The sequence below is a fragment of the Leptonychotes weddellii genome, chromosome 5 (genome assembly GCF_054177405.1).
Source record: "Leptonychotes weddellii isolate Sample4059 chromosome 5, ASM5417740v2, whole genome shotgun sequence".
Lineage (NCBI taxonomy): Eukaryota > Metazoa > Chordata > Mammalia > Carnivora > Phocidae > Leptonychotes > Leptonychotes weddellii.
Window position 1 is genome coordinate 150746725 of NC_138373.1, and position 25683 is coordinate 150772407.

The window sequence follows — 25683 nt, forward strand, 5'->3', positions numbered from 1 at the left end:
CTCTCGCCCCACACTCACCTGAGCCGTCCGGTGGGTTTGGATGTCCAGCCTCACATCTCCTGAGGCCTCCCAGGAGGGGCTGCCTCTCTGGGTCCCCCTGGGAAGTCGGGCCTTATGGGGGCACGCAGCCGAAGACCCCCGGGCTTGCCTGCAGATCAGCTGCTGGCCTGGCTCACCCACGGCTCACTCCCTCAGGCCTCGGGCTTAGAGTGTCCCCCACCCCCAGCCCTCTAAGAGGCTTTTGCTTGGAAAGGGAGAAGGGACAGGGCATTGACCGCAGCGCGGGGCCATGCTGGACCTCACGGTGGGGGGTCCCTGTGTCAGGCCCTCCCAGCAGAGCTAGAGAGATAAGGAAGCCCCTCCACTGGGCAGAGGACACACAGAGCCCCGCTCTGGGGGAGAGGGGGGTCCTAGTGGCGCTGGCGGCGTCACCCTGCCCCGGAGAGACCCCACCAGCCCTACTCACCTCAGTGCCTCGCCTGCCCCCCACCCCCAGGCCACATTCCAGGAGGGGATCCAGGATCAGGCTAATCCAGGTTAGAGAGCCTGGGACTGACAGGGCTGGAGGGGACAGAACAAAGGGTACTGTGTCCCAGGCTGCCGGAGGGTGACTTGCTGGTGGTCCCAGACCTTGGCCACTGCCACCCCTCCCCCTCTGGAGAGCCCCCCCCACGCCCCCACCCCTGCCCACTTCCTGGGAAACCAAGAGCAGCAGAGACTGGGCCAGAGGTGGGTGGATACAGGCCGAGGGCTTCAGGGCAGACCTAAAGATCTGCTTAAAATGAGGGCCGTGAGGGGCTGTGCGGGAGCCAGGCAGTGACCTACAGGACCTCCTGGACCCCCATTGTCCAGCGGGAGGCCTCCAGCCCCAACCCCCGCAACCCTGTCCCCCAAATCAGACACCACCAGTCCTGCGGCTGTGTCCACTTGCTTTATTTCTCACCGTTTACAAAAGTTAAACAGGAGGACATATGCGGGGTGGGGTGGGGGGTGCGCAGGGGCTCCTCCCTGCTGGGGCAGAGAAGGGGAAGGGGGTTGGGGTGCACGAGGCAGGCCCCCAGGGAGAGTCCTGGGGCCCTTGGAGGAAGAAGAAATGGTCCTGTCCCCCAATTCTGCCTGCTTTATTTTGAAGGTCCCAGACCCCAGGCCAGTCCCCTTGGAGCTGCTCAAGCTGCGGGAGGCGCGTTTGGGGCAGGGCAGCCACCCCCAGTATCCGGACCCCGGCTTCGCGGATCCACTGCTGCTGCGGCCGCCGCCAGCTCTGGGCAGCCCCTGGGCAGGTGTGGGGGGACGACCTCAGACACCTCAGCGGATGAGGGGCGCCGAGCGGTCGTTGGTGATGGTGGGACGCAGCTTTACCGTGGCAAAGGGGTTTGTGCCCCTGTGAGGGGAGAGGTCGGGGTGAAAGGGGCCCAGGTCCTCAGCTGGCTCTGGGTCCAGGGGAGGTGGCTGGGCACCTGAGCCAGGGCTCACCCCTACCTCCTGCCCGCACTGGCCACCTCCACTCACCCCTGCTTCATCTCCCCCCACAGCCCTCCTCTGAGCCCCGTCCCCTCCGACCCCCACCCTAGGACTCACCGAGGGAAGAGCTCTGGAGGGTGCTGCTCCCAGGACGTAAGTCTCTGCGGTGGGGGTGGAGGAAGGGCCAGATTTAGGGGGAGAGGGGCACCCCTGCCTCTGCCACTCCCCGTTCCAGGAAGGCAGAGGGCCAGACCAGCGGCCCGGGCAGCGCCAGGCTTCTGGGAAATAAGGCCCGGCGTTCTGAAGCCCAAAATTCTGCGGGTTTCAGACGTGAGAAGCCTCTGGGCCAGAGTACCGTCGCCCAGGCTCCAGCCGCTCTCCCTGCACCCCACTCCTCACCCCGGTCCTGCCCAGCCGGCCCCTGCCCCGGCTCTGACTCAGGATTCTTGTCTTGCCTCTCCTGGGAGGTGGGAAGGACAGGCCTTTTCCAGTGCTCCCAGCAGGACAACAGGGGCTCCAGTCCCTGAGAGGAAGGCTTTCCCCTCCCCAGATTCCGAAGTCCATCCCACACCTCCCCTGCAGATGGGCAAACTGAAGCTGGGGTGCGGAGGCCCCCTGCCAGCCGGCCAGTGGCCAAGCAGGGAGGGTTACCTGGTCTCCAGTCTCCGGGCCCACGGGATGAGCCCAGGGTTGGGGACAGGTTGTGTGTGTGTGTGTAGGGGGGCGCTCACCTTGACATCACTGGCCACCCCCGGGCTGCCCATGCTGCTTTGGCAGCTGTCAGGCAAGGCTGTAGGTGCGGGGCTGGGGGCGCGGCTTGGGCCGCGGCTCGGGGTTCGGGAGCGGAACTGGCCGTCCCAGTACTCTGAGGGTGCTGTAGAGTTGGCCGGCCGCTCCAGGAGGTCATTGAGGCTGTGGCTGCCCCGGAGCGGGTAGGATCTGAGTCCAGAGGAGGGAGGCACGGGAAGGGGGTCAGGCGTCAGGCCCCTACCGCACCGCATCCCAACTTCCGGGCTCCTGAGCGTCCTACAGCCTCCTCCCTTGTACCCAGGCGAAAGGAGGCCACACGGGCTTGAAGGCAGCCCCAAGAGGAGGCAGAGGGATGGACACAATGACTTTCTCATATGGGGGGTCCCCTTCCTCCAGGGGCTGCAGGAGGCTAGGCCCACTCAGGACTGCAACTCACAGATGTCCCCACCCCTGCCCCCCTTCCGACCACCCAGATACCTGGAAGGTAACTCATTCATAGGGCTCATCGGGTTCATGGAGGTCACTGGGCTCAAGGGGCGCCTCACAGGCACCTCCTCCAAAGGCTTCACGTAGGCCTCGGGGAACCAGCCGCTCCTGCGGGGTGCAGGCAGAGGGGCCCATAAGCAAAAGGCCCAACAGCAGTGGCCAAAACCCCGCTCCCGAGAGCAGTTACTGAGCAGTGCTGTGTGCCAGGCATCGCTCGGAGGGCCTTGCCCAGACTGACTCATTGAATCCCTCAAGGAGATCTTTCTCAACATTCAAGTCCATCCAGCCAGCCTCATGTCCTGCCAGGGGCTGGGTCGCCTTAGGAGGCACAGGAAGTCCAAGCAGGAAAGCTATGTGTCCAAGGACATGTGGTGACCCGCTTCATTCCCTACTCACTGAGCACCCACCACGTGAGGGCCCACAGAGAGCCAGACACAGTTCCTGCTCCCCAGAGGCTCCCAGCCTGGCGGATGGACAGACGTACAAATGGATGATGACGAGGGTGGCTGGGAAGGGGACAGGGCAGGGGCGGAGGACCACAGGCAGATGTATGAGCCCAGAGGAAGGCGTACGGAGTCCAAGGTGCCGGACTACCAACCCAGTGCCCTTTCCTGCTCCGCCCCGCTGCTTCTGTCCATCCCAGGACTCTGGTTCCTGTGACCCCAGGCATCCCTGCTCTTGGACTCTTTGCCTGGCTGGAGGCTCATTATTGCACCTCCAGAGGCCTGGGGCTTGGGGAGAGGCAGTCTCCGGCCCATAAGCCCTGTGGGGGTCACTGGCTGGCTCCAACAAGCTCCCACCTCCCCCTTTTTCTTTGGCACAAAGAGTAATCTTTGCACACTCCCCTTTTTTGGCTGCCAACGCCTGCCCTCCGCCAGCCTTGCAGTGACCACAATGTACTTCCCCACGTCGCGCCTCCACTCCTGGTGTCAAAACCAACCCCAGGATCTTCCCTGCACCCGTGACTGCAGCTCAGCCTGCGAGGTCCCAGCATGGCCCGTGGGCCTGGCCTGGGGGAGCCCGCCTCCAGGCCCTCCCCCTCCAGCAGAGAGCCCCGCTGACTCTCAGGGTACGGGGGGGGGAAGCTGCTCCTCCCTCTCCTCCCTCGGTGCGGGGCACACGGTAAGCGCCCAAGCAGTAGGGTTCCCGCAGTGTCCGCACAAGTGACAGAACCTTCCCATTCCTCCCCAGGGCCACCGCCCTGTCCTCTTCCTACCCCCGCTGGCTGGATGAGGACACCGAGGGCCGTACAGGGTATGTGTGTGTGTGTGTGGGAGGAGCGGGGAGAACTGTCTGAGCCCCAGCAGTGGAAGTGGGGGGGGGCACAAGTCTCCATCGGGGCCTCCGGGGCCTCCTTGCACCCTGGGCCCCGGGGCTCCCACTCACACGCATGAGCCCTCCAGCTTGCCGTAGAGCCAACCGTTCTGGGCCTCGGGCACCAGCACCTCCACGACGTCCCCGGCCGAGAAGCGCAGCAGCGTGTGGTTGGCGCCCTCCGAGTGCGAGACGAGGGCGCGGACTCTCCGGGCGCCCCCGCCGCCCCCGCCGCCCGGCCGCTCGCCGAAGGAGTTGGAGCGCGAGCGCGGGCTGCCGCTGGCGTAGAGCGAGGCTGCGGGGCCGGGAGAGGGCGGCGGCGCGTGGGTGCGCGGTTCGCCCCGACGGCTGCCGCGACCCCCCGCTGCAGCGCCCCCTCAGGGCCTCTTCCCGGGCCCCCGGGCCCCCCGGGGCCTCCCTCTGCACTCACAGGCGGACGGTGTCCGGGGCAGCGACCGGCGGTCTGGCTCCAGCTGCGACGGGGACCTCGCCTCGCCGGGCTCGGAGCCGTGCCGGCTGCGGGGGTCGCTGAACTCCGCCAGGGGCCTCTGGGGCTGCGAGGGGAGACGGGCAGGGGAGGGTGGGGCGGGGAGGGGGGCGCCGCGGCGCCCTAGTCCAGCCCCCATCCCCAGTCCCGGCCGTCGGCGTAGGGGTTCTGGGGCCTGCGGCCCAGCCACCGCGGGGGCGCCCAGGCCGCGCGGGGGCGGAAGGGCCGGCCCGGGGGCGCCGCGTAGACCAGGAGCCTGGGGGGCGGGGGGCTCCGGGCGGAGGGCCGCAGGCCCCAGGGCGCCGCGGAGGGGGCGGGGGCCGGCGGGGGCGCGAACGGCGGCGGGGGCGCCCGGGGCCTCACCATGTCCGGGCGGGTGGGCGTCAGGCGGCCCGAGGGGTAGGGCGGCCCCAGCGCGGGGCCCAGCAGGCCCGGGGAGTGGGCGCGCGACGGGCTGCGGCTGGCCTCCGACTGCTCCTTCCACAGCAGCACGCGGTTCTGGAGCATGCCCCGGGCCTGGCCGCGTGGGGACACAGGCGTCAGCCAGATCCGAGCAGGCGCCCCCCTCCCCTGGTCCTGGGGCCTCAAGAGCGGCACCCTAGACCTGGGAACTCGGGCCCCGCAAGCGGAGGATGACCCGATTTTCTAGCTGGGAGGAGCCAGAGACCACTGTGGTGCCACTTTGGACTCGCCCACTGTCTAACCCTCTCCCTCTTTTGTCGAAGAAGGTCCCTCAGTTTTCCTTGAGGTGCCTCTCCTGCCCCTTCTTTCAGTCTGTGTGCTTTGGCCGGGCTCTCCCACTGCGGGGTACAGCGGTAGGGGTAGAACCCGGGCCTGGCCACTCAGGTTGCTCCATCCTCCTGGCTACGGTGATGGACTCAGGGATGGCACTTCCCCAGAAACTGTGACCAAAGAACCCAATTCCAGTACTTATCCTGGAACAATCTGGAAAAATATATTGTTTCACTTCATGGGCTTTGCTAAATAGAGTGAAGCCAACACAGGAAACTACAACTAAGGGAAAATGGCAAATTTCTGATGACATGTGTGCTCCTGGATCCAGCTATACCTGAAACCCTTGAACTTCATAGTAACTAAAGTGATAAATACCTTTTCTGTGTAAGCCAGTTTGAGTTGTTTCCTAAAAGAGGCCTTTCAAATACGGTTTTTCCAGCCTATTCCTTTTAGTCTACATAAGCATCCCTAGTGTCCCTGGTACATGGGCATCTAACTCTGTTTGAATACTTTCAAGGACGGGAAACTCAGCCATTGACCACACAGTCCATAACAACTTGGGGGTGGGAGGGCTTTAAATGTCAGACCAGCTGTGTGCAGGAATTGTGTTTTTAATTTTCTGTATTTGATGATATTTTGACATCCTGGGCCTTTGCCAATCCTGCAGGGATTGCCCCTCCCAGGGCTAGATAATTCCTAGAGATAGTAAGCAAGTTGTCCTTGTGACGGCACCTTTCCATGATTCCTCCCTTCAGTCTGGCCTAGCTGCTGAAAACCTCACAGGGATCTTCGGCAGCAAAACAGAAGCAACTCACGTCACAGGAGCAACTAGTCCCGTTGGTCACTAGGTGGACACCCCCTCTGTTGTCTTGCATAGCTAATTAGCAAAACAGCACAGAGCCAAAACTCCAAAGGTCTTCGTGTGCTTGCTGCAGAAGCAGTATGCAAAGCAAGGACATTAGGTTCTGCATACCATATTTTTAAAAGGGTTTTTGTCCAGTTTGAGAACATTCAGTGGAAAGCACCTGCCAGGGTCCTAGGGGTTCTGGGAGTGAAGGCCACAGCACCAAGCCCCAGCCTGGACAGCACCCAACTTTACTGGCTTCCCTCAGCCCTGCCTCCAGGTGGTTTCACCTGTGGTTAGGAAGAAACACTGTGCAGGCTTTCAAAACCCTAAGGAGACCATGGGAGAAGTCTTAAAAACATTTATGGAGCAGAGGAGTCATTCTAAGTATGCTATAGACCCCATAGACTAGAAAAGACTGATAAATTTGACTAAAAATTTTTTTAAACATGGCAAAACTTACAATAAGCAACATCAAATGATAAATGACAAACAGAAAATATTTGCAACTCATCACCAAGAAAGGGCTAATTTCAGTAACATATAAAGAACTCCTAGAAATGAATAAGAAAAATGGAGGAAAAGAGGCTGACATGTCCTAGTAAAGGACATCCAGTGGCTTGGAACCATGAAAGGATCTGTCTCGCTTATAAGACAAGTATAAAATAAAACCACACGGAGATACCAGTTTTACCTTGCTGATTAGCAAACATCGAAAAGTTTGCTCTCACACCGTTGTCAAGGAGAATGGAATCTCCTACACGGCCGGCAGAAGGGTAAACTGGGACAGTCAATGCCTATATCCTTGGGCTCGCCAATTCCATTCCTAGGAATTTATCCTGGAGATAGACTTGCACAAGTACAATAAACGTAGAGAAGCTGAGGGCGAGGTGAGCAGAGAGGCATGTTAATGACCAGACTCGGACTCAGCCGGGATTGGGTACTCAAGGCACGTGAGAGTGACCCCTTGCTGTGCCCAGCCCTCATCATTCTTTAAATCTTGTTCCAAATCTTGTGCATTCTGTTTATAGATATAGTAATGGATAAATATGCTTGACTATCTTAGGAGTTTGATCTTGTGTGTCCTAAAGTCCAGCTGGGTCAGACAACCTGATACCTGTTCCCACCTCTCCCCATACCTAGGGGAAATCTGGCTCATTCAATCCACGGCCCCCTCCTGAGGGGCGGTCACTCATCAGGAGGCAGTCAGTGAAGGGGTCAGCTCTCCCCTTAAAGTTGGAGGTTAACTGGTCAGGACACAAGCAGAAAGGAGCTTCCTGCCAAAGAAGGTACTTAAATGGCCAACAAGTACCAGGAAGGATATTCAGTATCACTAGCCATCAGGGAAATGCAAATCAAAACCATAATGAGATACCACTTCACATCCACTAGCATGGCTAGGATCAAGATGACCGACAATAACAAGTGTTGGCAAGGATGCGGAGACATTGCAAAGCTCATACACTGCTGGTGGGACCGTGAAACGGTGCAGCCACTTTGGAGAACAGTCTGGAAGTCCCTTAAACAGTTAAACATAGAGTTACCCTATTCTCAGCAAGGCCACTCCTATACAGCCATGAGGAATGAAAACATATGTCCACACAGAAACTTCTACATATATCCATAGGAGCATTATTTATAATAGCCGCAAAGTAGAAACAACCCTAGAAGTCCATCAACTGATGAATGGATAAATAAAATGTGGTCTCTCCAGACAACGGAATAGTATTTGGCAGTAACAAGGAACAAAGGACAGATACGTGCCCCAACATTGATGAATCTACCCACACGATGCTTCATGGGAGAAGCCAGTCACAAAGGACCACATATTGTATGATTCCATTTATATGAAATGTCCAGAAGAGGCACATCTCTAGAGACAGAATGTAGATCCATGGTGGCCTAGACCAGAGTGGCGGGTTGTGGTAGGAAATGGGGGAGGGTTAGGGAATGACAATCAAGGGGTGCTGGGTTTTTTAGGGGTAATGCAAATGTTCTAAACTTGATTGTGGCGAAGGGTGCACAAGTCTGTGAATGTACGAGATCCCACTGCATAGTGCACTTTAAATGGATGAATTGCATGCCGTGCGAACTGTATCGCAATACAACTATTTCAAAGAAGAACAAGCCGTTCCTCCCAGGAGCATCAGTCTGTGGGAGAGAGGAGGGGCAGGAGGAGAAGGCTGAGCCCCGAGCCGGGGGCCGGCTGTGGTGGGGACAGCGGAAGATATCAGCCGGAGCCGATATCAGTCACTGCGTCCAGCCATGTCTCCCACCGCTGCTCAGCACCAGAGGGTCCCTGGGTTCAGAGACTTGGGAAGGGGCTTGGCTGAGGCGGGGAGGCAGGAGTCTACTGGGGGCTGTTGGAGGCAGCTGACTGCAAGCAGACAGATCTCCTGAAGGGTAGCTTTTGTTTGCAGCTTTGGAGAGGAGAGAGTAGGGGCGGGAGAACCTAACGGCACTGGGCTCCCTCATATGAGGTTCCACCACTGCGTCAACCTTGCAAGATGGGGATTATTTCCCTCTTTTGCCAGATAAGAAAATGAGACTCAGAGAAGTGAAATCCCTTGCTAGGTTCGCAGCCAGAGCACAGTGGCTGGGAAACTGAGCACGAGTACAAAGAAAGAGAAATGGAAACTGAACATGAATGCAAAGAAATAGAAAGTACTGGGCAGAGCGACGAGGCTGGGGGAGGGGTGGAGGAGCTGCGTCGGGGGCATCAGGAAAGAGAGGCTGGCCGGCCGGGTGGGGGGTCCGTGGCCCGCTCTGTCTCAGATATGACATAGAGCAGAGCCTGACATGCCATCTGGACTCAAAGCATATTTATTAAATATATGAATGAAGGAACAGATGACATTGGAAAAATGCAGGGACAAGGGTCATCACTTTAGGAGGGAATGGTAGAAAAAAATGATGTCCCAGTGTCCTTGGCCCCTCCTTCTGCAGATGCCACCACGTTTGGTGAGAGGATGGACTCTTTATGCAAAGAAAGAGACGTTCCTTTCTCCAGGAAAACACAGTCTGCACCAGTGTGTTCAGCCTGAAGAGTAGAACACAGCCCCTACTCTCAACCAGGTTCCCTTGTGCAGTGCTCAGTCTGCACAATCTTCCCTGGCAGCCGTGTCTGCAGTGGTTCTCCGCATGAGTAGGCTAAATTGATCCCTATCCCTGAGGCTGAGGTGAGAGCCGATGCTTGCCGCAGGAAGACCTGGGTTAGAAGGGGTCCCACTGGGGTAAAGATTGCTCCATTCCCCGAATCCTCCCACATTTGCTAGTACCACTGCCTGAGGCCTTGCAGTTCAGCTCAGCCCTGAGTGGGAACAGGACTATGAGGAGGCAAAGGAAAGAAACAAGGCACCAGAGAGGACCCAGCGGTGAGGGAGGAGAACCCAGCAGACTACGCAGGCAGTTCAGAGAAGGGGGTGACAAGCTTGACAAGATCTTGATAGGAGCATGTGCTCCATACCAAAGACCTTCTTACCCGGACAAAGCACAATTTTAAGATTGAAGATTGAACAGATGAACTAGAAGAGAGAACAGTCCTGTTGAGAACACAATCAGACCTGACAGGTCAAGGGGTGGGTGGAGGGAATATCTCAAACTACAGAACAAGAACAAATGAAACAGCACTGGTGAGGGAGGAGGTCATAGATGTGGAGTTCTAGAAGGAGAAGAAGGAATGATGGCAGAGAGGCAACAGAGAAACGGAAGAGCAAATGGCTCCCCTGACCTGAAGAAAGACCTGAGCTCACAGAATGAGGAGCACCAGCAGGCACTCATCTAGTGGTGCCTGGACAAATTCCTGAGTCCCAGGGACAGCGAGAAAATCTCCAAGCACCCAGAGGAAGAGCCAGTTACTTAAGAGAGAAAGAAGACAGACCGGCACCTGACTTCTTCATCCACAACACAGAGCACCAGAAAACAGGGGGATGTCCTCTTGGCCCGCAGGAGAAAAAACCTACAGCTCTAGAGTCCTTCAACCAGCCGACATGCCACTCAGTACTCAAGGTCAAAGTGAGACATTTGCACATATGCATGGATTCAGGTGACACATCTGCAGAAGACATTCAACTAATCAAGACAGAAACCTCAAGACAGCAGGAAATGAAAAGGAGTGAAAACAGTGGTATCAGCATATCTGATCACATGTGTAGTGAAATATCGGTGCAAGTGACCGCGCACCAGGCAGTGGGAATATACATGATCCAAGTGAAGTTTCTCGAAATAGAAGGATCATGCTGCCAAGTAATGACTTGTGAGAGTCTAGAACGAAAAGTCCTGAAGTTTTCGGCAAAACCAAGAGCTGGGGGTCGGGAAGGAAAAGGGGAGAAGTAAGGCCACAATTTAGAGTGCCAGGGAGGGCAGCAAAATCCTTCTCCAGGCCTCATCTTAAGGGGTGGGGGGCGCAATGCACAGAGTAGTGTCGGGGGGTGTCAGTATATTTTGGAAAATATAAGAGATGAATATATGTTATCATGAGGGTCACAAAGTGAGGTTATCATGAATAGAGATGAAAAGAACAGTAGGACTTGCAAATTAATAAAGGGGAAAGGGGAATCTACAGTAACACAACCAAAGTGGCAAGAGCAAGCATGGGAGAAAAAGAGGAAATGACCAAGTAAAATAAAACAGGTATATCAGTTGTTGGGTTAACTGTGAATGAACTGAATTCCTCTATTTGAAGACATAAGCTGGGGTGCCTGGGTGGCTCAGTTGGTTAAGCGACTGCCTTCGGCTCAGGTCATGATCCTGGAGTCCCAGGATCGAGTCCCGCATCGGGCTCCCTGCTCGGCAGGGAGTCTGCTTCTCTCTCTGAACCTCCCTCCTCTCATGCTCTCTATCTCTTTCTCTCTCTCAAATAAAAAAAAAAAAAATCTGAAGACATAAGCTGCCAGACTGGTCAAAAGTCAAAACTGAGCTATATGTTAGTGACAGAAAACACACTTAAAACAAAGAGATAAAGGGGTGCCTGGCTGGCTCAGTCAGAAGAGTGTGCAACTCTTGATCTCAGGATCATGAGTTCAAGCCCTATCTTGGGTGTGGAGATTACTTAAATAAATAAAACTTTGGGGTGCCTGGGTGGCTTAGTCAGTTGAGTGTCTGCCTTTGGCTCAGGTCATGATCCCAGGGTCCTGGGATCGAGCCCCGCATTGGGCTCCCTGCTCAGCAGAGAGTCGGCTTCTCCCTCTCCCTCTGCCTGCTGCTCTGCCTACTTGTGCTCTCTTTCTATCTCTGTCAAATAAATAAATAAAATCTTTTAAAAATAAATAAATAAATAAAATCTTAAAACAAAGAGTTAACAGAAGAGAAAGGAGGGTAATTTTAATCTCAGACAAAGTGAAGTGAGAAGCATCAAGCTGGATTATGAGATATTAAATACATAAATGGCAACATTTACAGAGAAGGTATGATAGTTGTAAACCCAACAGCACTAAACAACATGGCAGTTAAATACAGAAAGCAGAATCTGCTAGAAAGCCAATGAGAAATGAAAGAATCTGATTGGTGTAGTAGATGGAACAGAGCAAGAGCATAGAGGATTTAAATAATATGATAAAAGTAATAGGCAATAACAAAATAAACTTATGAATTGATGAATTTGCAAATGGTGAGTATATGCAAGCAGGAATGAAAGAATAAATGGTTCATACATGAGTGAATAAAGGCATGAATTAGTGAATGAATGTGAGAATAAACAAAATCATGAAGGAGTATCTGATGATACAAATAAACACAGAAACAACCAAAGAAATAGATGGGGACAGTAAACAATAAATAACTACAGAGAGGAAGGATAGAAGGAAATGGGCGAAGGGAGGGAAATCCCCGTGGGCAGCCAGCTCACAGAGAGCACAGACCCTAGGAAGGCCCTGTAAGCTGTCCCCCAGCCCCAGCTCACCCGGCCAAAAAACTGCAGGAAGGTGTTGGAAAGCAGCAGGTGCTTCTCAGCCAGGAAACGATAGCGCCGCTTCTCTTCCAGTTCAGCTGCCCGCTGACTCTCGGACACAAAGGCCTGCATCTGTGCGTGTAGCCGGTTCACACTCTCCTGTGGGAGAAGCAGGTTCTGGCTGGAGGCAGCAAGTGGATGCCTCATCCCACCCTCCACAAGTACCAGCTGTCTGAAGCCTCCTGTCCTTCCTGAATCAGCCATCTCCTCCTAGAGATCCTCCCCTGAGCACCCAGCTCAGCAGAGCTCCCAGGCCCACCTCTCATGGGCATCCTCATCCTCCTGAGCCTGGGCTCTGTGTCTGCCCAGGCCAGGCCCTTCTCACAGGCAGGGCTGGTGTCTGAGCCATCGCTCTGCCCCCAGCCCCAGGCACGGGGCCAGGCACGGAATGGGGGCCCAGGGAGATTGGTTTAAGGAAATGTGAATGAGTTAATTTAAGTCCCTACGTGGGAGGGTAGATTCTGAGGAGGAGAGATAAGAGCTTAGTAAAGGAGCCAGAAGAGGAGACAGGAAAGGAGATAGAAGTCTTGGAGACTGAGGCCAGGGATGGGGCCCTGAGCTTGGGAGGAGGGCTGGCCCCGGCCAGGGGCAGGGGAGCACTGCCAGGGCAGGAGGGAGCAGAGGATGGCTGCGCTGCTGGGGAATTACACCTTGGATCAGGAGCAGCATGGCTGATGGCCTTAGGTTTTCTCCGTGAAGTAGAAGGAAGGCCGGGCAGTGACCACGCTAGGATCAGCACTGAGGTGGGCCTGAGGGCCAGGGGTGCCCACCCACCACGGGCCTGCTGACCTCCCTCGCTATGCTCACCACAGAGCGTGGGGCAGACGGCCCTCCTGGAGTTGGGCCAGTGCTGGGCACGGGAGCTCAGGAGGGTGTCAGGGGGTCCCCCCAGAGCCTGGTTTTGCCCCCAGCTCTTGCACCTTCATCTCCCGCACATTCTTGTCCCTCTTGCGTTCCATGCGCCACAGCTCAGACATGCACTTCTCCAGGTTGGCGGATCGGTGGTGGTACTCCATCTCATAGTGCTGGCGGCTGTCCTTGGGGAAGGTGGAGAGAGGAGGGAGACCCCCGTGTCAAAGAGCTCAAGACTCCAGGTCCACAGGTCGGAGCACTGGACAGGGCCCCGGGGGGCTCAGCTGGAAACATGGACAGCCTGGGGCGCAGGCCTCGGGGTGCTCATCCATCAAACAGGGAGCGGCCGTCTTGCGGTGATGGGCTGGGGGGCCAAGGTGGGGGGGGCCACACTTACTTTGATGAACTGCATGTCCAGCTTCGTGTTCTTCTCCATGTGCTGTAGCAGATCTCCATGGAATGTCTGCACCTGTGTGCAGTGCAGGGTGGGGGTGATCAGGGTGGCCCTAATCATTCCCAGGCCCCGGCATCCCTTGCACTGTCCAGTCCAGTACAGCCCACCACACTCCTAACACACCAGACACCTGCCCAATTGTCGGAGAAAACGGTCATAATATAAGCACCCGGTTGGAGGGAAGATTAAATGGTTCAGTATGCAAACAGGTAGTGCAGTAGCTGCCTGGCCACACCCCCTCCATAAATGTATCAGTGTCTTCTGGGTCTTAGTCCCAGCCTGTGCACTGATTATGCCATTCCCTCTGCCTAGAATTTCCTACCAGACTTCAAGTACCAACTTCCCTGCCCCCTCTACCAGGAAGTCTCCCTGACTTCCCCAGCAGAATCCATTGTTCTCGCATTTTGTTTCTGGAACGTATATATATTTGTTCGTTTACTCTCCGTTCCTCCAGCCATAGGACGGAATTTTTGCTGGGCCCCTGGTCATAGCCCCTTTGTAGGAGCAGCAAGCTGCTGTGGGCATGAGCCTCATCTGACCATCTCTGTGTCCCCAGCACCGTGGGCGGGGCCTGACCCAGTGAAAGCACTCACAGCTGTTGAGGTCTTAGCTGTTGAGGGGTGGCTGGTTTCCACGACAGGTGAGATGGAGGTGGCTGACCACCTGGTTGACCAGGAGGCTGGGGAAGGCTGTTGGGCTCAGGCTCAGAAGAGCTATGTCCTAATAATTCTGGTTCTGCCTCCAATTTGCTCTATAACTTTGGACAAGTTGCTGCCCCTCTCTGGGTCTCACTCTCCCCATCTCTAACAGGAAGGTCTTGGCCAGATGCTCTTGAAGGTCCAGCTGACTTGCAAGCCCGAAGAGCTTTGATTCTGTGAGCCATGGTGCTCATCTGGCACCTTCCCCTGGACACCACCATCAGCATTCCCTGGGTCACTGTGTGCTGTGGGGACATCAGATCTAAACCCTTCAGCTGCACGCTTTGTCCTTGGGTTCACAGGGAGCAGAGAGGAGTGTACCCCATCCTGCAGGGGACCTCTGCTCTGCCTCCTTTGTCTGCACCCCCTTGCCCCTCAGCAGCCCCTGCTCAAGAACCTTCAGTGGATGCTGCTAGGCATGCTGCCGCAGGGGTCCCCATGCTGTGCTTGGGGAGTTCTGTCCCTTGGGCTAGGGCATTGCCCAGAAGAAGAATGCTGGTAATCTTCCAGTATTCAGGGCAAACCAATTATAAAAGTTGCAAATTTTATGTTTTTCTCCCATAATTGTTTCTCAAACCCTGGTAACTCCTGGTCTGTAGGGGCCTTGTGTGTGGCCCCCTCAGGCCTGGCCATGCCTTGAACCCTGAGTTGTGGCTGCTGGGTGTGTGTGTGTGTGTGTAGGGGGGTCAGTGTTATGATCGGTGTCAAGACCACGTATCTGCCTTGTCAACTGGATCTCAGAAGTAAGGAAGTGAGCCTTCCCAACCTGCACCTGCGGGATCTCCCAGGGTGGTCCCTGGGGTGCCTCACTCACCCCTCCCCTGGCCCTGCTTCCCACTGAAAAGACAGTCCAAGGTTTCTGCTTGAACATCAAACATGTGTTCTTAAAAATCCCCGTATCCTGCAAAATCGCCCAAAATAAACAACAGGGCTTATAGGAGATACAGAGTTGGCGCCAACCCGCAAAAGCCAGGCACTTTGTAACCAAGCACTCATAAAGATAATGAGTAGTACCTGGAGATGAACTTGAACCACACAGACGGCTACAGAAAATATCTAAAATGCACAAAACCAACAGAACAGGCACGCCAGCTCCACTTGAGTTCCTGCAGAGCTGGCATGCTGAGACAATGCAGAAGGATGTGGGGCTGTCACGAAGATGGGCAAGGGAGGTGGTGCAGCCTGCCCCCAGCTGAGAGCACTGGGCGGCTGGGAGCACTCTCCTCCGGGAGGCCTGGGCACAGGAGCTCTTTTAAAATGTTCTTAAAATACAGATTAAAGGGTTCTTGCTGTCAGTGCAGCAGACAAGCTGGGGGCTTTTCCCTTCCCCCTAATTCTGGTTGCCCTATTCCACTCTCTCTTAGGAGACAAGGCTTATGAGCAAGTCACCTTCCAGTATCAGGTGTCACTCCTTCTGCTTCCAATCAGGTATGAATTGAGTCACGCCGTGGATATGTGTTAGAATGGGACCGCTGGATTGTAACTGTTCCCATTGCCACGGCTTGGCTGTGATCACCAATTAGATGGGGCTCAGGCACCACTGGGTTAATGGAAAGTCTCCATTGAGCTCCGGAAGAAATCAATCTATTAAGGGGTTGGTAACTGATGTGAACTTTGAGCTCTTGCTATGGGGGAACCATAGGACTATAGGACTATCTATTAACAGGTGGCTTCTGAAACACAGAAGTCACCAATCCCAGGCAGACTGAGGAATTCCCAGCAGTTCAGAACAGAGACTGCCTTCCCCTGCGACCCCTCTCCCAGCATATACTTCATTAGCGGGTCCTGTGAGCCCCTCAATACAGAAGCTGAGAGCAGACCTACCGTGGAAAACACACACTGTAACCTCTATGTGTTGAGTTATTCCAGTAACTCACAAGAAATCCTTTTGCCGCCTATACAGGAAACCCCCCCCCCCACCGCCCCGGCCCCGGAAGAATTGTCCCTGTGGGCTGACCCCACTCCTGTCTTCCAGTTTGCTCTTGAACCCCCTCCAGTCAGGCTGTGCCCCACCACACCAATAGGAATGTTCTTGTTGAAATCACTGACACTCCACATCACAAAGCCAGCTCTCAGGACTCATCTGATGCATCCTGTGGTCATCATTCAGCACAGTTGACCATTCTCTCCCCCTGAAACACCTTCCTCCCTTGGCTTCCAGCCTACCACCCTCTCCTGGTTTTCCTTGCACTCCCCACCCTCCCATCCTTGCTGCCTCTTCTCTGTCATTTGCTGATTTTCCCTCACCTCCTGATCCCCCAGGGCCTCTTCCTTTCCCTTCCTACACCCACTCCCTCCATGAGCTCATCCGTCCATATGCTCAGGACTCCCAGACAAACAACCCAGCCTAGACCTTGACCCCAAACTCTAGCCTCATACATACAACTGATGTCCACACCTCCAGTTGGTTTTCTAATAAGTGTCTCAAACTTACCATGTCTAAAACTAAGTCCCTAATCTCTTGCCTCCACCTGAAATGTTCCACACTCAGTATTTCCCACCTCAGCTGATGGCAACTACACCTTTCCAGTTGATTAGGACAAAACCTTGGAGATAGTTTGATTTTCCCTTTTCTTTTGCAACTTACATCTACTCCATCAGAAAATCTTATCGGCTTTACATTTAGTCTGACTTCTTCTCAACACTACCACTGCTGCCACTTTCCCAAGCCATTTCAACCCTCCCCTAGATTATTGCCATAGCCTCTAAACTGGTCTTCCTGCTCTGCTTTTGCCCTCCACTGCTAATATTTTCTTCTTAGTACAGGAGCCAGAGTGATCCTACTAAAATATAAGTTAAACAATGAACAACTGGAGGATGAAATTTTAAAATTCCAATTTTAATAGCTAAAAAAGCCAGATACCTAGGAACAAATCTATCAAAAGATGTGCAAGACTGCCACCCTGAAAATGACAAGGGGTTGCTATGAGAAATGAATAAACAGAGAGGTATACCATGTTCATGGATCAGAAGACTCAATATTGTTAAGATGACCATGAATTTATATATATTTTTTAAAGCAGGCTCCACTCCCAATGTGGGGCTTGAACGCATGACCCTGAGATCGAGAGTTGCATGCTCTACTGACTGAGCCAGCCAGGTGCCCCTATGATGGCAATTTATAGATTAATGCAATCCCTATCCAAATTCCAGCAGGTTTTCTTAATGGAATTGACAAGCTGATTCTACATATAGAAAAGCAAAGGATCTTGAATGTGCAAAATAATTTTGAGAAAGAAGAACAAAATTCTTAGACTATTTGATTTTTTACAAGATTTTATTTATTTGACAGAGAGAGAGAGAGAGCACAGGCAGGGGGAGCAGCAGGCCAAGGGAGAAGCAGGCTCCCCACTGAGCAAGGAGCCCAATGTGGGACTTGAACACAGGGCCCTGGGATCATGACCTGAGCTGAAGGCAGATGCTCAACCTATTGAGCCACCCAGGCGCCCCTAGACTATTTGATTTTTAAGACTCACTATAAAGCCACAACAATGAATAGAGTTGTGGTATTGGTATAAAGATAGACAAATATATCAATGGAACAGGGTAGAGAGCTCAGCAATAGGCCCACACATATACAACAAATCAAATTTTGACAAAGACACTAAGTCAGTTCAATGGGGAAAGCAAAGTCTTTTTGAAATGGTGCTAGAACAACTGAATGTCTATACAGGGGGAAAGAACCCCTGATTCTATCTCACTTCATACACAAAAGCAAATTTAAGATAGATCATAGAAATAAATGTAAAGTCCAGAACACAGAGCTTCTACAAGAAAACTTAGAGTATCTTTGCCATGGTGGTGGGCAAAGATTTCTTAAGTAGGATACAAACACAAACCACTTTTTAAAATTGTCAAATTAGCAGAGGCAGGTGTTTGCTGTTGCCATAGCATTAGTCCCATGAATTGTAAGGTGGTTTACTGAGTTTAAACAGATTCCTCCTCTTGTAAAATGAAAACAATAAAATAGCCAAATTGGGCTTCCTAAAAATGCAAAAGTTTTGCTCATCAAAGACACTATTTAGAAAATGAATAGACAAGCAACAGGTTGGGGGGAAAAAAGCATGCACCATGCATATATCTGATAAAGGACTCATATCCTGACTAAATAAAGAACTCCAAAAGTCAACAGTCAGTATGGGCAATAAATGGGCAAAGTACTAAACAAACACCTCAAGAGAGAAGATATGCAAATGCCCAGTAAGCCCATTAAAGTCTTTAATCATTGGCATATGCAAAATGAAACCACAATGAGGTACCGTTCGTACCTTCTAGAATGGCTAAAATAACAAAGACAACATCGAAGGTTGGCAAGCATGACGAGCAGCAGCAGCTTTTACACATTGCTAGTGGGGGTGTGGCTAGCACAGCAGCTTTGGAGAGCTCTTTGGTGGTTTCGTGTAAAGCCAAATATATGTCAGTCCTGTGACCCACAAATTTTGCTCCCAGGTATTTGCCCAAGAGGAATGAAAACATACATCCACAAAAGACTTGTGCAAGAATGTTCACAGCAGCTCTAGTCATAGTAATCCCAAACGGGAAATAACCCAAATAACCATCAGCAGAAAAGGAGATAAACAAATTGTGGTAGATTCCTTCAGTGGAATAGTAAGCAATCAAACAGGACAAGACTTCGATACCTGTGACAGCATGAAAGCCATCTTACCGACATTACGCTGGGCGAACAAGGCAGGTCACAGAGGAACACATATGTACAATTCCCGTCATATGAAGTCCTAGAACAAGCAAAATGAACCTCCAGAGACAGAAATCAGAGAGTGGGTTGCCAAAGAGGAGGAAAACTTTTTTTTAATGAAAAGAAACAAAGAAACGAGAGCAAACGTTAATGGGGACAGTGTTTTGGGGAAGGGGGTGATGAAAATGTTCTAACATTAGATAGTGGGAATGGGTTCAAAGCTCAGTGACTACATTAAAAATGTCTAAATTGTATATTTTAAAGGAGTGAATTTCAAGCTGATATTATATATTTAGTATATAATATATACAATATATATGAGAATATATTTTTATCTATTATTGTATATATAGATACATCCATGATAGGACTTCTATTATGGGCTCCATTCTTGGTCCAGGTATTAAATCATAACATCTGGAAGTGTGTGGGGGGAAGCAAGGAAGAAAAAAGTAAAAACAGCCAAGAGGAAGGGACAGATGTTGAAGATAAGCTGTGGAGATCTAACATACAGATAATAGGAGTTCCTGAAGAAGAAATGCAAAGACAGAGAACAAAAACATTCTAAAAACTGTGATTCAAGATAACATTTCTGAAATTAAAAAAAAAAAAAAAAGATTTAAATCTACTTACTGTAAAAGTACACCATGGGACTGGGAATTTTGACCCAGACTGATCAACACCAAGACATGTCTAGAAAAATTACTAGACTGAAGAAAAAGAAAAAAAGGAAAAATCTTTCGGGCACCTAGGCTGAGAAAGCAAATGATTTATGATGGGAAAAAATAGATCATCAGACTTTTCAGCAGCAACATTCAATGTTCTGTGTCAGAAGATGACCAGGATGTCTGAATGCTTTCATTCCCTGTATCCTCGAGAATCAGGATTCTTGATGAGGGCCAGGAACAAAGGAGATGCCATGTGACCCATAAGAGGAGCAAGACCCATAAGAAGAGCAAGACAGCCAGAAAGCTGTCAATACTACTAGGGTTGTGCCCAAGAGACTCAGGAGCCAGACTGAGGAAGTTTCTATTGGCCAAAGAGGGGGACATTTTCAACTTGGCTAAAGACAATAAAATTGCAAAGGACTGAAATACATCAAATGTGTTTAAATCTACAAATACCGATGATACTAAAAAATACTACAGTAATGGTGCGAGGAAAACAATACGGCTAATGGGTCACCTTGAGAGGATGACAGGGAGCGAGCTCATGCTCTTAAAAGCTAATGAGTAAAGGGAATGAGTAAACCTTGATCCTGCTTTTCCCACACAAAACGTGCCACTGGTAACAAAGAGTAGGTAAGGAACATCGTCTCCCAGTTAACGGGTAAGAGAGCATCAGAAGAGCCGTTAACTCCCAATGGGGGAACGGATCTGGACACACTGAGCCCCCATGGCTCTTAATATCACGTGGCTACAGATGTGAGGTGGCTCCTGCTAGAAGAATCCAGCGCTCTCTGTGGACTTGCCAGAGGGATAGAACCTGGGTCTGATCGAGCCCCCGCATCCAGAGGACAGAGGAACAAGCTGAACTATGCCAGGAATGTGAGATCAGCAATTTCCAGATTGTAGGAAAACCAGTCATAGGGCCCCAGGGCCTTCAACAGACAAGTCGTAAGGGAAAGAAAGGGATGGAGGGGAACCAGTTGACTGAGAAACTCAAAGGCATATTTGAAAAAAAGAAACAGAGCACAACCAAACTCTAGTGTCTAGGGATGTATGCCCCACTGATCAGCTACAAAGGAGCACAAGGAAGTGTCGGATCCGTGGTCACCTTTGGAGGGAGGAGGGGAGGGAGGGGCTGTGATTTTGACAGGGGGTGCAGGGAGGGGCTCCGGGGGAGGCGGCACAGTTCTTGACCGGGATGGTAGTTTGCCTTAAAATGATTCCTTAAGCTCTAATTTGCTCACTGAGGTGTTCCCTATCTGTGTTTTCATTTACAATTAAGAAAAGTCAGATCCTGTCGCTCTTTGGCTTTGCACACTCGGAATGGCTAGAGCCCCAGCGAGGGCACATGACAGGGCTCTTGTCGTGGCCGATCATCTCCTTCACACGCGCCTCTGCTAGCCCTTCAGAGCTGTTGCCTCTGCCCAGAACACCCTTCCCACACGCGTCTCCCTGGTTGACACCCCCCCCTCCTCTAGGCCTCTCTCAGGGTCCCCTTCCTCAGGCTGTTTTCCTGGATATCTGTTAAAAAATTGCAGCCCACCAACACTCACTATGCACCTTCCCTGCTCTATTTTCCTCCGGAGCACATTTTGCATCTATCCTGTTGCGTATATACTCACTTGTTAGTCTTGGGTTTTGTCTGGCCCCGCCCTTGGGGAGGGCAAGGGTCTTGTCTGCTGTCCCGCTCCCCCCCACCCCCCGCCAGGCCTGCAACGGCACCCAACACCCGGCTGTAGATGGCTGTCGGGTGAAGGAGCCCCCAGGGGAGGCAGCATCGGCTGCGTCGGGTCTGGTCTGGTTCTGGCCAAGGGCCCCGCCTGGTTGTCACAGCCAAGACACTGGTGCCCAGGGACGGCAGCTCTCCTCACAGAGAGGGCCTGGATGACACTCGTCACATCCTTCCCGAGGATGGGAAGCCACAGGCCACCAGCACGAGCTGCGCTCCTGACTCTCCTCCTGAGCCCCAGCATGGGGCACGGCTGAGCCCTAAGCCTGCAGGTGTCCCAGGGTTTTATCCTGGGCAGGTGGATGAACGTTTTCTGCTCCTGAAATTGTTCCCCATTTTGGCATGGTAGCCAAACTGCTGAGTATTTTCTGGTGTCCCCCAAAGTGGGGGGTTGTGCCACCCTGACTTCCAAGGGTTCCCCCCACACGTTTGAGAGCCACGTGCTGTTGCAATGAGCTGACCTTTCCTCCCGAGCTTTCCAAGACCCATCACCACCAGGCCTTCTCCTGCTCTGCCCCAGCTCCCCATCCTTGGCTGGCTTCCGCCCACAGTGCCCCCTGGGGACGCCTTCTCGTCTCCTCCCCACTTGGCCAGCCCCCACTCTCTTCAAAGCTTGCTCTTTCCATCCAGAATCAGGGAACCCTGCTCGGTGCCAGGCCCCGCCCCAGCCCTTGCAGGGCTCCCAGTCTCGGCAGGGATAGAGACAGGCCGGTAGATCCTGCTGCCTATTATCACCACGAAGATGCATGGAGAGCAACTAGTTTATCCTTATGAATTCACTTGGTCCTCCCAAGAGTCCTGCCCGTAGTTATGATTGTCTTCATTGTACAGACAGATAAGCCAAAGCACAGAGAGGCTTGTTCAAGGTCACAAGCCAGTGGCAGGTGGCGCTGGGCTGTGAACCCAGGTGCTCTGGCTGCAGAGCTGGCTTTCTTAACCACCGAGTGCTAAGAATGCATAGAAGCATCCATTGGAGTCTAGAAGAAGTAATGAGCTTGCCCAGGGGTCAAGGGAGGCCTGGTAAGGTGCTGGCCGGCAAGGCTGGGGCTGCTTCTAGGCTGAGAGAACAGCATGAAGACAGCCCAGTGGTAGGAGCCCCAGGCCGTGTCTGCAGAGGGAAGCTCTTCTCGGGGCTGGGCTGTGACTGGGGGTGCCACACGGAGGCTGCTGGGTCAGCAGGGCCCGGGATCCCTCACTGGGGAGACTGCGTTTAGTTCTGTGGGGTTTTCTCATGGGTGTGACAAGGTCCAGTGGCTGGCTGCTCCCTGGGAGCTTGGAGGGAGGGGCTGGGGCGCCAGAGAGGAGCAGGGCCTGGCCGCGTGCACCTGGGCAGTGGTCCTTTCTCTCCCTAGCTCCTCCACTCGCTCTGGACTTGGGAGCAAGGGACTCGATCTCCAAGACTGAGTTTCCTGGTCTGTAGAAGGGAGACAGAAGTGGCGGCTGCCTCCTGGGGTTGCCGGAAGCTTGAACAGGCTATGGCAGGTGCACACGCCCCGCACAGCCTGGCAGGCGCAGCCACGCTTGTGTGTCACTAAGGGCCGCAGGGAGCCCTCCCTGAGAAAGGCCGTGGAGGGTTGGGCCCTTGTCTTCCCTGGAAAGCAGCCCACTCTCCGGAGTGACGCCTCAGGGCCGCGGTACTTACCACCACCTCCAGGTCCGAGTTCAAGTGCCGCTGCGTGTCCGACATCTGCACCAGGATCTCCCCTGGAGGCAAGGAGGGAGAGCCGCCTTCAGGGAGGGCAGCCCGCCCACCCACCCTCCTCCTGCTAGAAGCTGCCCCCGTGGCTGCCTGAGAGGGGATTTGGGGGCCAAAGTCCAAGGATTTCCCATAGGGTGCTGGGAGGATGGCTGTGCTCGTCCTGGCCCTGGAACAGCCCTGCAGGGAGTGGCAGGGAGGGGCTTGGGCTCCAGAACAAGAGTCTGGGCTCTGGGCTCGCCATGGGCTGCAAGGCCTATGGCTTGGTGGGGTTTCCAGGAAGGGTGAGAACAAGAAAGGAACCCTCTCTGGGATCCCAGGCTGGTGGGCCAAGCAGGCCCCTGAGTGATGGCACCAGGGAGACAGAGGGGCCTGGGCCACAGGAGGCAGCCTGGGGCAGATGCAGGGCCAGGAGGAGAGCCCCTTCAGGCCCAAGAAAGATTGGGGGATATGGTGGAAGGGGGAGCGCCTCACCCAGAATCTGCGAGGTGGAGCTCTGCAGGGCCTGCTCCCCGATCTTCTGGATGGCGTTGAAGTACACCTCAGCTGCCTTGGACAGAGCTGCGTAGGGACAGGGGATGCATGTAGGCCCAGCCCCCTCCTCCATCTGCCCCCGCCCTCTGGAGACCCCTCCTGTCCAGAGAGGGTGCGCGGAGGGGATACTGTGGGAACTGGCAGAAGCGTCTGGGAGAGGGAGGGGTGTCCTGGGTGGTGTGTGTGGACGCGGGGTATTGGCCAGAGGAGGAAGCGGGCGTGGAGCAGGGCCCAGGGCAGCTGTACCCCGCACCCGGACTCAGCGTGTGTCTGTCATGAGTGGGGGCGCAGGCAGCCGTGTGTACCCGCAGGGAGGGTGTGGGCAGGTGTGGTGTGACGCGCAGGTGTAGGGGTGTGGGGTGCGGGTGGGCTGGGGGAGCTGGGGTGGGGGGAAGCAGGCTTTGACTCCAAAGTCCTGAAAGGCAGGGAGGGCTTGGGTGGCCCTCAGCTCCAGGTGTGTCCCTGGCTTGTCCTTGGCACAGAGGGTTGCAAGCCCTGGTGGTGTGATCAGCCTTGGTGGAGCGGGGGTTGTTGGGAAATGGGGGAGGGGTAGCTGTTTGCGCGGGCACCGTGAGGTTCAGCTGTCGGCGGGGGGTGGGGGGCCCTGGGCAGAGTGAGGGCACACAGCTGTGGCGCAACGGGCTTGCCGAGGTGGGCCTGGGCACAGCAGTGCGCTCACGGGGCAGCATCAGGGTGACATACAGGAGTGCGTGCTGTTGGGGCCGTGGAGGCCGCCAGGACCGGGCATCGCATCTCTGGGAGCATCTGGGGGGCATCTAAGAAGCGGGCAGAGGAGGGTGTGGGTGTGCGCAGGTGAGGGTGCTGGACGGGAGTGTGGAGAGGTGAGCCTGAGTGGGGTGTCTGGTGTGCGGTGCAGACAAAGGGGGCGGTGCAGGTGACATGCATGGAGGGACAGGTGCATGGGGACAGTGGAGGCTGAGGGGCTGGGGGCCCCGGGCCGGCCACTTACCATGGAAGGCCCGCAGGTAATTGTTTCCGAGGTACACCAGGTTCTGCAGGGCGGGGTTAAACTGCTCCATGATGCTCTGGGAGCCCCAGGCCAATGGGAGCGAGGGCGAAGATTGGGAGAGGGAGAGGAAGAAAGGTCGATGGGCAGAGGTAAGTTACCGGGCCTCAGGCGCAGGGACCCCGTCCAGCCCCAGAGAGGAGTCCAACTCTAGGGGAACCCGCCTAGAAGCGTGGAGTCACCCCGAATCCTGACTCTGCTGCAGGGGCCTCGAGGCCATCTCCCCGAATCCCTGTCCCAGGCCAGCTTCTGCTCACATACCTGCCCTGGCAGGAACCTGCTCCCAAGACAATGCACCTGGAAGGTTCTCCTCCTCCCACTGGGAGGAAGCTCGTGGTCTGCTGCGGCCCCCAGCTGGGTGTGGCTCAACCCTGCGCTGGGTCCAGGCCTCGCCGGGCTGGACACGTGGGTGGCCGACAGTCACCCCAGGGGCAAGGGCAGATCTTGCCTTCCTCAGAAAGAGCCCCTTGGCAGCGACGCTGTGGCTGCGTCACGGGCCACCTCAGGCCACGGCCAGCTGGAGAGTACCCTCGGGGTGCAGAGGGCCTGGGGCATGGACTTAGACTTGGGTCTTGGTTCAAATTGCAGAAGCGTCTCGGGGATGTTCAGAGACCTTGAACAAGCTGTTGAACCATGCTGGCCTTGGCTTTCTCATCTCTCCTTTGGGGTGATTATTTTCTATCCTAGAGGCAGGGTGTTGTGAGGTTTACATGTGAAAGGGTCCTGCACACAGGAGGTGCCCAATAAAAGCCTATGGGGACAGCGGCAACCCCTCTGGTGTGAAGTAGAAAATTTGAGTGAGGGGCTCAGAAAGGAGAGATGGAAAGAGACAGGAAGACAGAGAGAGACACACAGAGAGGGACTCTCTGGTCCTGGGCCAGGTGGCTCTTTGGGCCCCCCCTCGCTCCCACCTCTAGCCACCCTGGGCCCCGTCCTGCCTTGGTCCAGCATCTAGGTGTGCCGTCTCGGCGGGCCTGTCACTCGCTGGGTGACTATGGACAAACCTCTGCCCTGGGAGCCTCAGGATGGGGCTGGGGTGGCTGACTGCCCCCAGGGATTCCCACCCCTGTGACCACAACCCAGCCTGACTCTGGGTCTTCCTTTCCAGACCATGCTGCAGTCATGCTCACCCTCTGTCCTCCAGAGCCGGTCGGACCCTCGAGCCCTGGGAAGGGGCACTCGGGCCTGGGGCCTGGGCCACATGCTTGCTCACCTTGTAGATGGCCATGGTGGACCTGTAGACCTGGTCCATCTCGGGGGCCATGGAGTGGGCTGCAAGTCGGCTGCTGGGCAGGAGGCCAGAGG

The 25683-nt window shown here is 54.5% G+C and overlaps 1 protein-coding gene across 2 annotated transcripts; it reads right to left on the reverse strand.

Moving 5' to 3' along the window:
* Nucleotides 1-922: 922 nt before the first annotated feature.
* BAIAP2L2 (BAR/IMD domain containing adaptor protein 2 like 2) lies at nucleotides 923-25678 on the reverse strand. Of its 2 annotated transcripts, XM_081822440.1 has the most exons (14): nucleotides 25592-25678; nucleotides 24322-24397; nucleotides 23292-23378; nucleotides 22764-22825; nucleotides 13274-13345; nucleotides 12945-13061; nucleotides 11977-12123; nucleotides 4862-5014; nucleotides 4442-4565; nucleotides 4084-4306; nucleotides 2689-2805; nucleotides 2193-2400; nucleotides 1579-1622; nucleotides 946-1381 (listed from the first exon to the last, which is right to left on the reverse strand). In XM_081822440.1, the coding sequence occupies exons 1-14, from the start codon at nucleotides 25640-25642 to the stop codon at nucleotides 1306-1308; spliced, it is 1557 nt and encodes a 518-aa protein (XP_081678566.1). In that variant the 5' UTR covers nucleotides 25643-25678; the 3' UTR covers nucleotides 946-1305. The 2 variants fall into 2 exon arrangements, with proteins under 2 accessions (XP_081678567.1, XP_081678566.1); XM_081822441.1 differs by lacking the exons at nucleotides 24322-24397; nucleotides 25592-25678 and having other exon boundaries at nucleotides 923-1381; nucleotides 12945-13056; nucleotides 23292-23356.
* Nucleotides 25679-25683: the final 5 nt, after the last annotated feature.